Below are 13,247 nucleotides of genomic sequence, written 5' to 3'. Positions count from 1 at the left end.
TTTTTGGAGATTTTTTTTTTGCTGTAGGGCGTGTGCGCTCGCCAGGAAGGCAGAGAGAGACAGAGAGACAGAAAGCGAGAAATCATCCCCCAGGGGAGATGGCCACGCCACAATCCCTTCTCCTCCATTCTCCTCTCGGGATCTTGGGCACGCACGCACACGCGCCAGGAGTGAGTTTAAGCCACCGGGTCCAGGATGCGAACCGCGGTTGACTACGTGGGAGTCCAGTGACATAGCCATTACGCTAACTGCTGGTCCCTTTTCTTTAAAATTTCCAGCAGGTGCACACACCCACGAGAGAGAGAGAGAGAGACAGAGAGAGAAGGGTGGCAGAAGTCCACACTGCAATCCCTTCTCCATTTCTACCCCATCAGGATTCCAGACATGCGTGCACACGTGCCCGGAGTGCTTCTCAAGCTGCGAGGCTCAGACCCAGCCCGTGCAGACAGGCATGAGGAATCTGGCTCCCTTCACCACGAGGCCACGGGGCTGGCTCTAGGTATCTGCCTTGATTTTCCAAAATCAATATACCTTTTCAAGGGTTATTTACAAAGAAAATCTACCCTCACCCTCATGACAGTATGAGAATATAAGACCTCTGAGAACCAGTTCTGAGTCCCTGATTTTCCTGTGTGAACCTAGGTTTGTTATGCTGTTTCTGACTGTCTCTTACAAAGAGAATGTCCTGCCCCTCGTGTACCTCAGCTGAGCTCAGTGTTTGTTTTAGGGCTATTTTTGCTCCCTTGTCGAAATCTTAAGAGGCAAGGCATTCTAATAATAAAGTCTTGGGAATGTTTAACAACAAAGTTAATTTTAGAATTGAGGAACATTAAGATCTATTTCTTCAGGGTTTCGATCTGCTCATTGATCAACTCCGAACTTGCTTAGAGGTACAGGCCCTTACGGCCCTGGAATCTACCCAGATCTGTCGGCCACTGGCAGTCCTATCCCGTATTTAATTTAAAATCTCACTGCAATGGCCTTCTCCTTCTTCTGTTCCTGCAAGGCTGAGAATTAAATCCCACACCACAGTGTGTGTAGACCAGCATCTATCAGGAGACAAAGAAAGGGACACACGATAGCATGATGGTAGTCTTGGGAGACCAGCAGCTGGCAAAAAAGGAGAAGAATTAAAGTAGTCTTCCTTCGCCTCAGATTAATCAGCATTACACCCAAGGAGAATACTGAATTGGAGAGCTCTATTCTAGTCAAACCCCACAAGCGAAGATGCTATTTAAGAGACTCTGCACCAACACCTCGTCCTTTGTTCAACGGTTTCAACGGTTCCCAGGCTGGACCGCACCAGGAAAGACGGCAAAACGTGCCAGCCTGAATTCCGTCACAGTCACCTAAAATACAGTTCCAGGATGAGAGTCATCCACAATTACTACACGGGATGCTTAAGTCCAACCGCTTCCTTCAGCTTATTTTAAAGGTTCATTTTCTGCCACATTACTGAAGAACAACAAAAAAACAAACTCATGTTATTTGAGCAAACCGTCACTATAACATTAGGATAATATCAATCATCAATTTTGGTTTCTTTTATGTTTTAATATTCAACTGCTGCTCTGCATTGAAATACGTGAAAATGGGTCTGACCTGGAAGTACTTCTGACATGGATCACGGGGCATCCGCAAAGGTGCAGGAAATAGGTTATAATTTGAAATCTAAAAAAAAGGGATCATTTGAGAAATTAAAACTCCAAATAACAAACATGAAAGGGAAAAAAAAAATAAACATAGCAATGAAAATCCCTCCAAAAGCTATGAAAATACTATGGTAGATAAACACTCTATGGTAGATAATGCCCAAATTGGTATTTGTCGCTAGCAAGTCAGGCTACTTTGACTGAAATCTGAATTCCTAGTTCACCCCATTACCCAACATTCCAAATTAAACACACATGTAAATGCAGAGGCCGCTAAGGAAAAACACAAGTGTATTTTGCCACACAAAAATCAAAACCTGCTGGCTAGGGGGAAACAAAAAAGGTATAGATAGTAAAAACAGAAAATGACAAAATGGAAAATGGAAAGAAAAAATTGACCACCACAGATGACATAAAAGGGTTCTTTTCTTCTGTACAGAAAGAGTTCCTTGGAATGATTAGGAAAAATATCAACAAGCCCTTAGGAAAACAAGCCAAAGGCCAAAAACAAGTCCCCAAAGAAATACTCGTGTTCAGTAAACATAAATAAATGCACTCGCTCCAAACTAAAGACAATACACATTTAAATAGAATGACTAAGTGGTTTTCTTAGATCAGACTAAAGGTGAACAGGCTTGGGAACAAAGCAATCTCAGACCAGGACACTGGAAATAGGAATTTTCGAGACTCAGTAGTGGGAATAAAACTAGCAAAACTCGTTGGAAGGTCATTTACAAAATCCAAACAAATTTAAAACACACCCCACTGTTCAGCAATCCCACGTCAAAGGATTTACTTACAGGTAACTCCACCTGAACTCTTGTTCTAAAACCAAAAGGCCAGCCAGAACCTAACTAAAGTGGCGAACCTGCTCATGAAAATTCTGGCATAGCCATACCACACAGGACTGTGTCACCCTAAGAAAAGAAAAATTTACACGGGATGACAAGAAGATGACTTCAAGATGCTCACAGAGGGGCCAGCAGGTGGCATGGCGGTTAAGGGTGTTGGATCCCCCATGGCCAACCGCGGTTCGAGTCCCAGACCTGGGGCTTGCTTTCTCACTTTCTCTCTCTCTTTCTTTCTGTCCCTCTCTGGTCAAATTGGAATAAGTAAGTAAATAAAGTTAAATAAAATAATTCTTTTAACAAAATAACAATAATGATCTAGAAACAGTGTAAGTTGCCAGTTTACAAAAATAGATACATGATGAGGAACTGAAAACAGATCTAGTTTTCAATGAGTTGGGATCAGGAATGTCACTCAGAATGACAATCTATTATTTTAAGTTAAATATGGATACTGCAGAGTTTCATTTATGTGAAAGACGTTAAATATGGATACTGCAGAGTTTCATTTATACAAAAGAAATGAAGAGGGAAAAATATTTATGTTAGGATAGCGGGGCGGGGGAGTATAAGAGGAGAAAGCAAGAGGGTAGCTTCTGGAATGTTCGTAATGATAAGGTACCATTTCTTGATCTGAATATGACAATTCTTAGGCTGTATCCTAGGGGTATGGGTATTATTATACTTCCCTGAAAAGTCCAAAGAAAAAGTCAAATACTAAAGGTTTTCTCAAGCACAGTTCACAGGGAGCAACTTTAGATTCGCAAAGATGCTAAATTCTAATCTAGCCTTTCCAAACTATTATGGTCACCAAGGATGGGCATTACTTCCAAGTCGATGATTCGAATAACGACTTGACAACCTGGTCTACTGACCCACGATCCATTTTTAATTATATTTTCACATAGCACGGGTAAGGCCCACTACTCTGCTGTGATTAAAAGGGTGGGCTTGTTTGAAACAGTCCGGAAACAGCAAGGAGATGCTGCCTCCATACAAGTAGGCTTTGTCCTCTGCCTTTCTCGGCTTCCAAAAAGTTAATTCAGAAGTCTGTTTTCTTTCCTTCGTTTGTCCTTTTCAGTTTTTGTCTTCGGTGCACCTTAATTTACATGCAGAAACAGAGTGATAGATATTTCGAGAAAGGGCATAAATAACCGTATAGTACAGAGGAAGTTAAGAAAAGGCAAACTTATAAGGGACCAGCAGTTAGCGTAATGGCTATGTCGCTGGACTCCCATGCAGTCGATTGCAGTTCGAGTCCCGGACCCGGTGGCTTAAAACTCACGCCGGGTGCGTGTGCGTGTGTGCCCAAGATCCCAAGAGGAGAATGGAGGAGAAGGAATTGCGGCGTGGCCATCCCCACCAGGGGGTGATTTCTCGCTTTCTGTCTCTCTGTCTGTCTCTGTCTGTCTGGCAAGCGCACGCGCCCTATAGCAAAAACCTCTCCCCCCAAAAAAGAAAAAAGGCATACTTATATGAGTATGTGGGAGGGTTGAACAAAAAGTTGCATAGTTTCAAGGATTTATAACCCTTAAAATAAAATATGCCTGCTTCCCTGATCCCAACACCTCCAACTTCTATGAAGCTAAAAGGTGGGTGTGGTTCTAATATTTCCATGTTATAAATGATGCCGTGCTGCTGTCTGAATAAAATTTATTCCACACAGGCCACGTGCCCTGTAAAGGATTTGAGGAGCAAAACCACAATCTCCCCTCTTATGGGACTTAGCGTCTAGGCAGGTAAATGGATATGAATTACAAAATGACTCAAACCAGGGCAAAAGTATCTATGTTCTGGAAAAGAGAATTCACCTGCAATGAGAACATGCAGCAAAAGAACAAGCACCAGACTACAGAGTTAGAAAATAATTTCCTGAGAAAGTGAAATTTGAGTTGCAATTTGAGGACTGCAATAGTTGGGGTAGTGGTTTGTCCCACAAGGGTTTGTGTTTTCGAATCCGGTCTAAGGCTGTGATGGGGTCATAGCGACTAGATCTGGAAGGCATCAGCTTCTTGAATGGATTCATGCTGTCTCTGAAGAGACCAAGCGAGTGCCACCTCTCAGGAGAAAGAGTTAGTTCCAAGAGGGTGCTGTTTTAAAAGAGAGGTGCCCACAGCTCACTCGCCCTCTGCACGTGCCTGCCAATCTCTCTGCTTCTGTTGGCCATGTTCTAGGCTGGTCTGATGTCGGCCTTATGCCTTTGGACTTCCTGGCCACTAGAAGAATTGTGAGTCAAATAAACCTCAAATTTCCTCATAACTCACCCAGTCTCAGGTATTCCTGTAAGCAAAGCAATAGCACACTATAACGAGGACTACACAGCAGGTAAACATTTATTAAATACCTACTATGTGCAAGGCATTTCCTGTGCAAGGCATTTTCTGACCCTGGGGATAAAGGACAACTGCAGAGCTATTCCTTTCTAGAAACTTACATCCTTGATGAATGACTCTAATCTAGTAAAACAGTTTCTGAGAGTGACTTAATGGAATAGACTAATTCTACATACACAATAACCTAAGAAAACATAAAATCAGCACTTAGAAAATGTAAAAGCGCTCTACCAACATCTGGTTTTAAGAACCATCTATAGCTGAGCTCCAGGATACGGTAGCTACTAAGAAGCAACATAGAGCTGCTGAAGACTTCAAAGGTGGCTAGTGATGGGCTGGCCCTGTAACGCAGTGGTTAAGGGAGCTGGATCCCACATGGACGACTGCAGCTCAAATCCCAGCTCTGGTGACTTGAAAAACACTTTAGGCATGTGTGCGTACATGCCCCAAATCCCAATTGGATGGAGAAATGGAGGAGGAGGGACTGCAGAATGACAATGCCCCATTGCGGAGGGTGCTTTCTCCGTCTCTCTGTCTTTCTGGTTAGCCATGACCTTCCAGCAACTAAAATAAGAGGCTAACTAAAGCAATTGAGGAACTGAATTTTATTTTACTATAATTCACTTAAATATAAAAGTATACAGTAACACTTGTGGGAAAACATTTCGGTTAAGTGCAAACCTTTTTGATTAGGTTAATCTAAGTTTTCGATTCTAAATTTTGTGCAATCTAAATACAGATCTAGGAGCTGTCAGGTGGCATAGTGGATAAGGTGTTGGACTCCCACGTGGCCAACTGTGGTTCAAGTCCTGGACCTGGCAGTTAGAAAATTATGCCAGGCACGTGTACATGTGTGGCCAAAATCCCAGGAGGAGAATGGAGAAGAAGGGATTGCAGTGTGGCCATCCCCCTGGGGGATGATTTCATACTTTCCCTCTCACTGTCTCTGACTCTCTCTCTCCAACACATGCACACACCCTAGAGCAGAAACCTAAATATAAATACATACATACATACGTACATACATCTTGGGTTGTCGGAAAAGTCATGATGTATTTTTCCTAGGCAAAAATGTATCATGACTTTTCCGACAACCCCATCCATCCATACAGATCAGTTATTTCTAATGAATATTTTGCATCCACGTTGAGTGCTTTAAATGCACGCTGATTTTGAAGACGTAGCCTTGAAAGAATGCAAAAGAGTCCATTAATAATTTTAAAACATTGATGACAGCTGGAATGATCATCTTTTGGATATAATTAGTTAAATAAAAGAATAATGTTCACATTACATCTACATGGTTCTTTTTATTCTTTAAAATGCGGTACCAGAAAAATCCCAAGTATGTATGAGGCTTGCATATGTGGATTTCTGTTGGAGGAGCACTGCTCTGAGGAGGGCAGCCAGATTCTGGAAACATACCCTAATCGAAATGTTATCTACCTTCTCCATAAAAGCAAAGCCTGCTGGAAATGCTACCTCAGCTGGGATGCTAGAAATTTTGCCAGTGTTCATAGTAAGTACCCTTGTTTCCATTAAGATTGCATACCGAGTTCTCAGTTGCCAGGGACTAAGAGCAGGCCCCTCCAAGCTCTGCAGTAAGAATATGGCTGTGATTTTAAGACAAAGCAGGAAACAACCTACACGGGACAGCCAGGAACTGCCGTCTCCCTCTCAGCAGCGTCTCCCTGTGTCCCATTAAGGGACATCGGTAACGCTGACATGCCCATGGAAATGCTCCTGGGGACCAGGAGATGGCGTAATGGTTATGTCACTGGAGTAGGCTGGATGTAGTTGACCACGGTTCGAGTCCTGGACCTGGAACTTGAAAACTCATACTGGGTACATGTATGTGCGTGCCCAAGATCCTAAGAGGAGAATGGAGGAGAAGGGATTTGTGGCGTGGCCATCCCACCTAGGGGGTGATTTCTTCCACTCTGTCTCTTTGGCAAGTGCATGTCCCCTATAGAAAAAAAAATCTCTCTAAAATAAATAAATCAATAAATTGCAATTCTGGGAAGTCCTGAATTTGCCATTTGTATCATTTAAAATAGGAAAAAAAACATTGTAGCAATCATGGAGGGGGGGAGGAACCAAGCTTATCTCTAACTTCTGTATCTTAAGCCAAAACACTAAGGACACAGGGCTGAGAGTCTCGCTGTTTATCTTACTCCATCCAATATTTGACGAGCCAGACTTCAACATGAATTCCAAGAATACTGTCAAACTGAAAAATACGTAGACAGGGGAAAAGTCTGTTTTCTGCAGCAAATCCTGGGGGAAAATATCAACAACTGGGAAAGAAAACACTTCTAAGACAGACAGTCAATGTAGCTTTTTCTATTTAAAGTTTCCTTTATCACCCTTATCTACAAATTTTTTAAATGAAGCCAAAGCTTTAGGCTTTCCTCACAAATATGCCTGATGCCCACGTTTCCTCTTTCAAAGGCATCACATTTGCCGTTCAGAAATAACAGCAACAGACCAGCAGTTAGCGAAATGGCTATGTTGCTGGACTCCCATGTAGTCAACCACAGTTCGAGTCCCGGACCCGGTGGCTTAAGCTCACGCCGGGGGTGTCTGCGTGCGTGCCCAAGATCCCGAGAGGAGAATGGAGGTAAAGGGACTGCGGCATGGCCATCCCTCCGGGGGGTGATTTCTCACTTTCTGTCTCTCTGTCTCTCTCTTTCTGGTGAGCACATGTATCCTGCAGCAAAAACCTCTTAAAAAAAAAAGAAAAGAAAAGAAATAACAGCAATGTTGAATGCTTCCTAGAAGTGCCCATTTCAAACTGACTCCTGGACAGCTGTGGAGGACTGACGGCAGCAGCGGCCCCATCAATAGCCCTCCGGCTCCCTGCCCTCCGCTGGGAGACTCTGCAGCTCTCCCCGCTGGTTCGAGGCCTAGCTGTGGGTCTTGCTCTGGGGGATGAGAGGTTAGCAAACATTACAGCACAGAAGCTCAAAAGGTATGGGCCCACTTCCAACCCCCTGGAAGAAATACCATCAGTGTTAGAGGCAGGAGAACACGTCTGGGCTCAGCTGGCAGAAGAAGTTGGAGACTGGGGTAGGGCGGCTGGGTCCTCCCAGTCTGAGGCATCTTAGACCAGCCCAAGCCAGTCAGCCATCAAACACGTGGGAGAACAAGACTCCTGGAAGGACCCCTCTGCCGTCCCAAAGACGCAAATGGCTGTTCTTCAGGGCACGGACTGCTGGGTGCCTGGTTATGCAGCATTATTGTGGCAACAGATGAATGACACACGAATTGTGCCCACAACTAAGGGAGACTCTAGAAGAGCCGGGGGGTTAAATGTGGGGGACCCAGGGGCAAGGTGAAGGTGGCGCTGTGTGAGGGCACCCCGGGAGGCTCACTCTGCTCTCTGAGATGTGCACCCCCACCCCGCCAGGTTACACGGGGCTGTTTGACCAACACAGGCTGCAGCTGGAGCCTCTGCCATACCTGTTCACCCTCAGCACACCCCCATTGGCGCTTTGCATGCTGGAATGTGCTGGGACAGGGTCAGCAGGTGGCCTGGTGGTTAAAGGAGCTAGACTCCCACACGGCTGACCATGGTTCAAGCCTCGGACCTGGTAGCTTCTTTTCTCACTTTCCCCCTCTCTCTGGTCAAATTAGAAAATAATAATAAATACAGTTAAAATAAAATAATTCTTTACCAAAAATAATAATAATAATAATAATGTGCTGGGACAGAGTGAATGTCTGGTATTATCTGTCATTTTTTTAACCTCTTGAGGTTTTCGCTATAGGGCACGTGCGCTCGCCAGACAGACAGAGACAGAGAGACAGAGAGACAGAAAGCAAGAAATCACCCCCTAGGGGGGGATGGTCATGCTGCAATCCCTTCTCCTCCCTTCTCCTCTCAAGATCTTGGGCACGCACGCACACGCGCCCGGTGTGAGTTTAAGCCACCGGGTCCAGGACTCGAACTGCGGTCGACTACGTGGGAGTCCAGCGACCCAGCCATTACGCTAACTGCTGGTCCCCGGTATTATCTGCTCTAAGGACAGAGGAGTGTTATTTCCAGTATGGAAGAAAGTCAGAACAAGGGAAATGTCTACCAATAGAAACCAGACCATGTATCGCAGCCATTCCGTGAAACGCTGCATCATTTAGAAGTGACGTGCTTCTCTATTGGATTACAGACAGACAGATACTAAATATTACTGAATGAAAAGAAAACTAGCTATAGAACTGCCAGAGTGCATAGGCAATCCCAGTCGGCTGTGCAGGCCCCAGCCACCTGAACCACCACACCACCGACCAGCCAGACTTCAACATTTTCTTTTTATTGTTTTTTGAATTCTGACATCTTGTCTCTGAGTTTTTCTATTTTATGCTGTTCTTTCATTTCTTGGATAGTTTTATAACAATCTCTTGACCTTTTTTAATATAGCAAATTACAGTTTGATTTTTTTTAAAGTATGTCTTTCTGACACGTCATGATATTGTCTTATTTCTTCTTTTTCTTAATGTAGTAAGGTTGTATGGGATTTGGCCTTGTTAGTATTCGGTACTTTTATAAAATTTCATATAATCCATCTCATCTCTCTCTCTCGCCCTCTGTCCCTCCCTCCCTCCATAAGGGCAGGGACTGTTTTACTCATCTATCAATTCCTAGTGCCTAGCACATGGCAAATGTTCAATAAATAGTCACTAAAGGAATGAATAAAATGTCCACTGAAATGTTAATCATGGTCACCTTTGGGTGGTAGAATTTTAGCAATGCTTTCTAATGTTTTAAATATTACTGATGTGTCTAGACTTTTTTTTTTTGGAGAGGTTTTGTTTTTGTTTTTGTTTTTTCTATAGGGCGCATGCGCTCGCCAGGCAAAGAGAGACAGAGAGACAGAAAGCGAGAAATCACCCCCCCCCCCAGGGGGGATGGTCACACCGCAATCCCTTCTCCTCCATTCTCCTCTCGGGATCTTGGGCACACACGCACACGCGCCCGGCGTGAGTTTAAGCCACCGGATCTGGGACTCGAACTGTGGTTGACTACATAGGAGTCCAGCGACATAGCCATTACGCCAACTGCTGGTCCCCAACTGGTGTGAGTTTTAAGCCACTGGGTCGGCACCTCGAACCAAGGTCGACTCTGTGGGAGTCCAGTAACATAACCATTACGCAGTCTGCATAGCTTTTCCTTACTACATGCATTTTCCACGAACTTTTTGGAGCCTTCACATTAACCACGGCAACCCCTATGTCCATCCTGTGATAAGGGAACTCTCCTGACCCCGTTTCACAGGTAAGGCAGCAGCCCAACCCTAACTTCCCTGAGGCCACTTCTAGGGCAGGTGGTGAAGCTGTGTGTTTTAAACCTCTCTGACCCCCTCTTCTCTCAGCTCAAAAGTAATGGCTACCTCACATCGTTACCATCCAGGGACGGAATAAACACACAGAGCGACTTAACGCGGTACTCAGATTTCCCCTTCCCTCCTGGGCTCCTTACCAAGCACAATCCAGAAATGTTTTCAGTAGATGAGAAAAGAGGTAAGAGAATTGCTCACTGTTCTTTCAGACATGTTGTCTCCTATGTGCGTCATAACTGCTTTGTAACTCTGTCTTTTTGTCTGTCTTGTTTATTGCCTCCAAAAAAGGGAAGCTATGGGACACGAACCCAGGACCTTTCCCATGAGGGTCCAGTAGCATCACCACTGCGCCACCTCTTGGCCCACAACACTCCTTCGGAAGTAAATCCCACCATGGCTACTCTACGGATGAGAGATTAGGGCACCTGTGTGTAGATATTCTGCTAGGGACTGAACCAGGATTCGAACCCATCGATGCATCTAATTTTCCAGCTGTTTTCAGGGTGGTTGTGAATGAGGATGGCCCAGTCTTCCATTCCCTTCATCCGTCCCATGTGGCTGGAACGGCACACACCTGTATAAATTCCTCACCAACCCAACGTTTTCCTGACTTAGCCTGAGAGATCGAGACCCCAAACCACAGTTAGAGACAAAAAGAGATGCAGATTTATCAGCTCTGCACAGCGAATGACTCTTCCGACAAGGTAAAAAAAAGGGGGGAAAAAAAAGAACAAAAATAATGGGGGAGGGGGAGAAAGCAGACGGGAAGGAGAGAGGGAGAGAGAAAAGAGGAAAAAGAAAATATCCCAGACTGCAAACGGTAAGGAAACACACACCCCAACTGGGCACCCTGTCCTCAGCCACGATCCTGGGGCAGCCGCTGTCCCTCCTGGGCCCTTCAGCTGGGGCTGCACTCTGAGGCTGCAGAGAACCCCACCAGGACCACACTTCTCCCAGGGCAGCAGGGGGAAGACGGCCAGCCACGGCCCTGACCCACGGCCGAGGCCACCCCCAGGAACAGGGCGTTTTTCTCAGCACAGGATGGACACTCCCAAAGAAACCCCCAGTCTGGCCTCCAGTGCCAACTGCCATCGGCCTTCCTCATCAAAAGTTCAAGGCAGGCAGGAAAGCAGAAGTCAAGACTCATGGCCAGGGAAACCGAAACAAAGGGGTCCCAGATGCAAGCTCACCCCCGCCATCCCATCTCCCGTCCCCTCCGGCTCCCACACCCACATAGGCCAACCAGGAAGAGGACACGAGCTGCGATAAAACTGCAGACCTACTGTGGGCCCAATACCACGTGGAGACAAGCGTGCTGGAAGGGCCCATGAACTCACGGAATGACGCAAGGTCACACATCTTATTTCTAAATCGTCTTCCCGGGTCCCAGGTTAAGAACCACTGCACTAGCCACCACGTGAGAAAACAGAGCCCTGTGAAACAAATCACCATCCGCCAGCAAATCCCCTTCTCGTCTTCCCTAATTTGGTTTGTCCCAGACATTCCTGGCTCTGTCTTTCCCAGGCCCCCCATGAGCAATCTGGGACCCGGTGCCATGGATCCATCCTCCAAAGCCACTAACTTTTCAGCTACGCTTCCTTCATCTCCACGGTCCCCAGCCAGGCCAGACTTTTCCCAACTCTCCTGGAAGCCTGCTAATCTGTCTTGGACCGCCTGTCTGCCCTCAGCCCAACCCACCCACCTGCTCACTCGTACAGGCTCATCTTCCGAAGAGAATCTACCACTTAAAAACAGCTATTAGGGACCAGTAGTTAGCGTAATGGCTGTGTCGCTGGACTCCCACATGGTCGACCGCGGTACGTGTCCCGGGCCCAGTGGCTTAAACTCACGCCGGGCGCGTGTGCGTGCGTGCCCAAGATCCCGAGAGGAGAATGGAGGAGAAGGGACTGCAGCGTGGTCTTACCCCCTGGGAAGGTGATTTCTTGCTTTCTATCTCTCTGTCTCTGTCTTTCTGGCAAGCATACCGCCCTATAGCAAAAACCTCTCACATGGGTGCCCAAGGACTGGCTGGATCCCACGTGGGTGACTGTGTGGTTCAAGTCCCAGGCCTGGCAGCATGGAAAGGCAGCTGTCATGTGTGCAAGCATGTGCGCCCAAAATCCTGAAAGGAGGGAGAGATGGAAGAGAGGGGACTGCAGTGTGACCATCCCCCATGGCGTGTGGGGGTACTTCCTCTCTCCCCTCTTTCTCCAGTGAGCGCATGTGCTCTCTGGAATTTAAAAAAAAAAAAAAAACTAGAACTCTAACCCTTCCTTGGCCCTCCTTGACCACCTGAGTTTTTTTATTGTTTTTGGTTTTAAATTTTATTACTATTATTTACTATAAGGCACATGTGCTCACCAGAGAGAGACACACAGAGAAAGAGAGGAAAAGTGAGAAAGCAAGCTGCCAGGTCCAGGATTTGAACCGTAGTCAGCCCTATGGGAGTCCAGTGTCTTAACCACCATGCCACCTGCTGGCCCCAACCACTTGGATTTGAATTCTGCCTCTACCACCTCCTATAAGTGTTTCTTTGGGGAAGTCACCTAGCTTAGTGTTCTCGACTGTAAATGGAGAAAATGAGAATCTCTACACTAAAGGCTCGTTGTGGGAAGTAGATGGGAGTGTGTCTAAAGCACTCACGGTGGTGGTGTTCCACAGGAAGTCTGTGTAAGCGTGAACTACCATCATTAGCATCATTACTATTTTTTTAGAGTTCTTTTTTTTTTTTTTGGCTATAGGGCACATGCGCTCACCAGGAAAACAGAAAGCGAGAAATCACCCCCCCAGGGGGGATGGCCACACCGCAATCCCTTCTCCCCCATTCTCCTCTCGGGATCTTGGGCACGCACACACACGCGCCCAGTGTGAGTTTAAGCCACTGGGTCTGGGATTCAAACCAGCAGTCGACTACATGAGAGTCCAGTGACATAGCCATTACGCCATCTGCTGGTTCCAGCATCATTACTATTCTAAGAGCTCCCTATTAGTTACCAATGAAATTCACTCCACTGATGGGCTCTTAAGGCCGCCATGCCTGACCCAGATCAGTGGAACTAGCCCCAACTCGCCCTCATT

At 46.0% G+C, this 13,247-nt stretch overlaps 1 protein-coding gene across 6 annotated transcripts in view; it reads right to left on the bottom strand.

Moving 5' to 3' along the window:
* APBB2 (amyloid beta precursor protein binding family B member 2) overlaps positions 1-13,247 on the bottom strand; it is a 329,153-nt gene that overhangs the window by 210,217 nt on the left and 105,689 nt on the right. For 2 of the 6 annotated variants that reach the window (XM_027768593.1, XM_006169207.3), the window contains one exon: positions 1,603-1,671. The exons of the other annotated variants lie outside the window; for them this stretch is intronic. In XM_027768593.1, coding sequence (XP_027624394.1) covers positions 1,603-1,621 — 19 coding nt within the window. In that variant the 5' untranslated portion in view covers positions 1,622-1,671. The remainder of the gene's footprint in view (positions 1-1,602; positions 1,672-13,247) is intronic. 6 annotated transcript variants of the gene reach the window in all.

This window comes from Tupaia chinensis, unplaced genomic scaffold, assembly GCF_000334495.1.
Source record: "Tupaia chinensis unplaced genomic scaffold, TupChi_1.0 Scaffold146907_1, whole genome shotgun sequence".
In the NCBI taxonomy this organism is placed as follows: Eukaryota; Metazoa; Chordata; class Mammalia; order Scandentia; family Tupaiidae; genus Tupaia; species Tupaia belangeri.
This window is presented reverse-complemented; position numbering and strand designations above follow the sequence as displayed.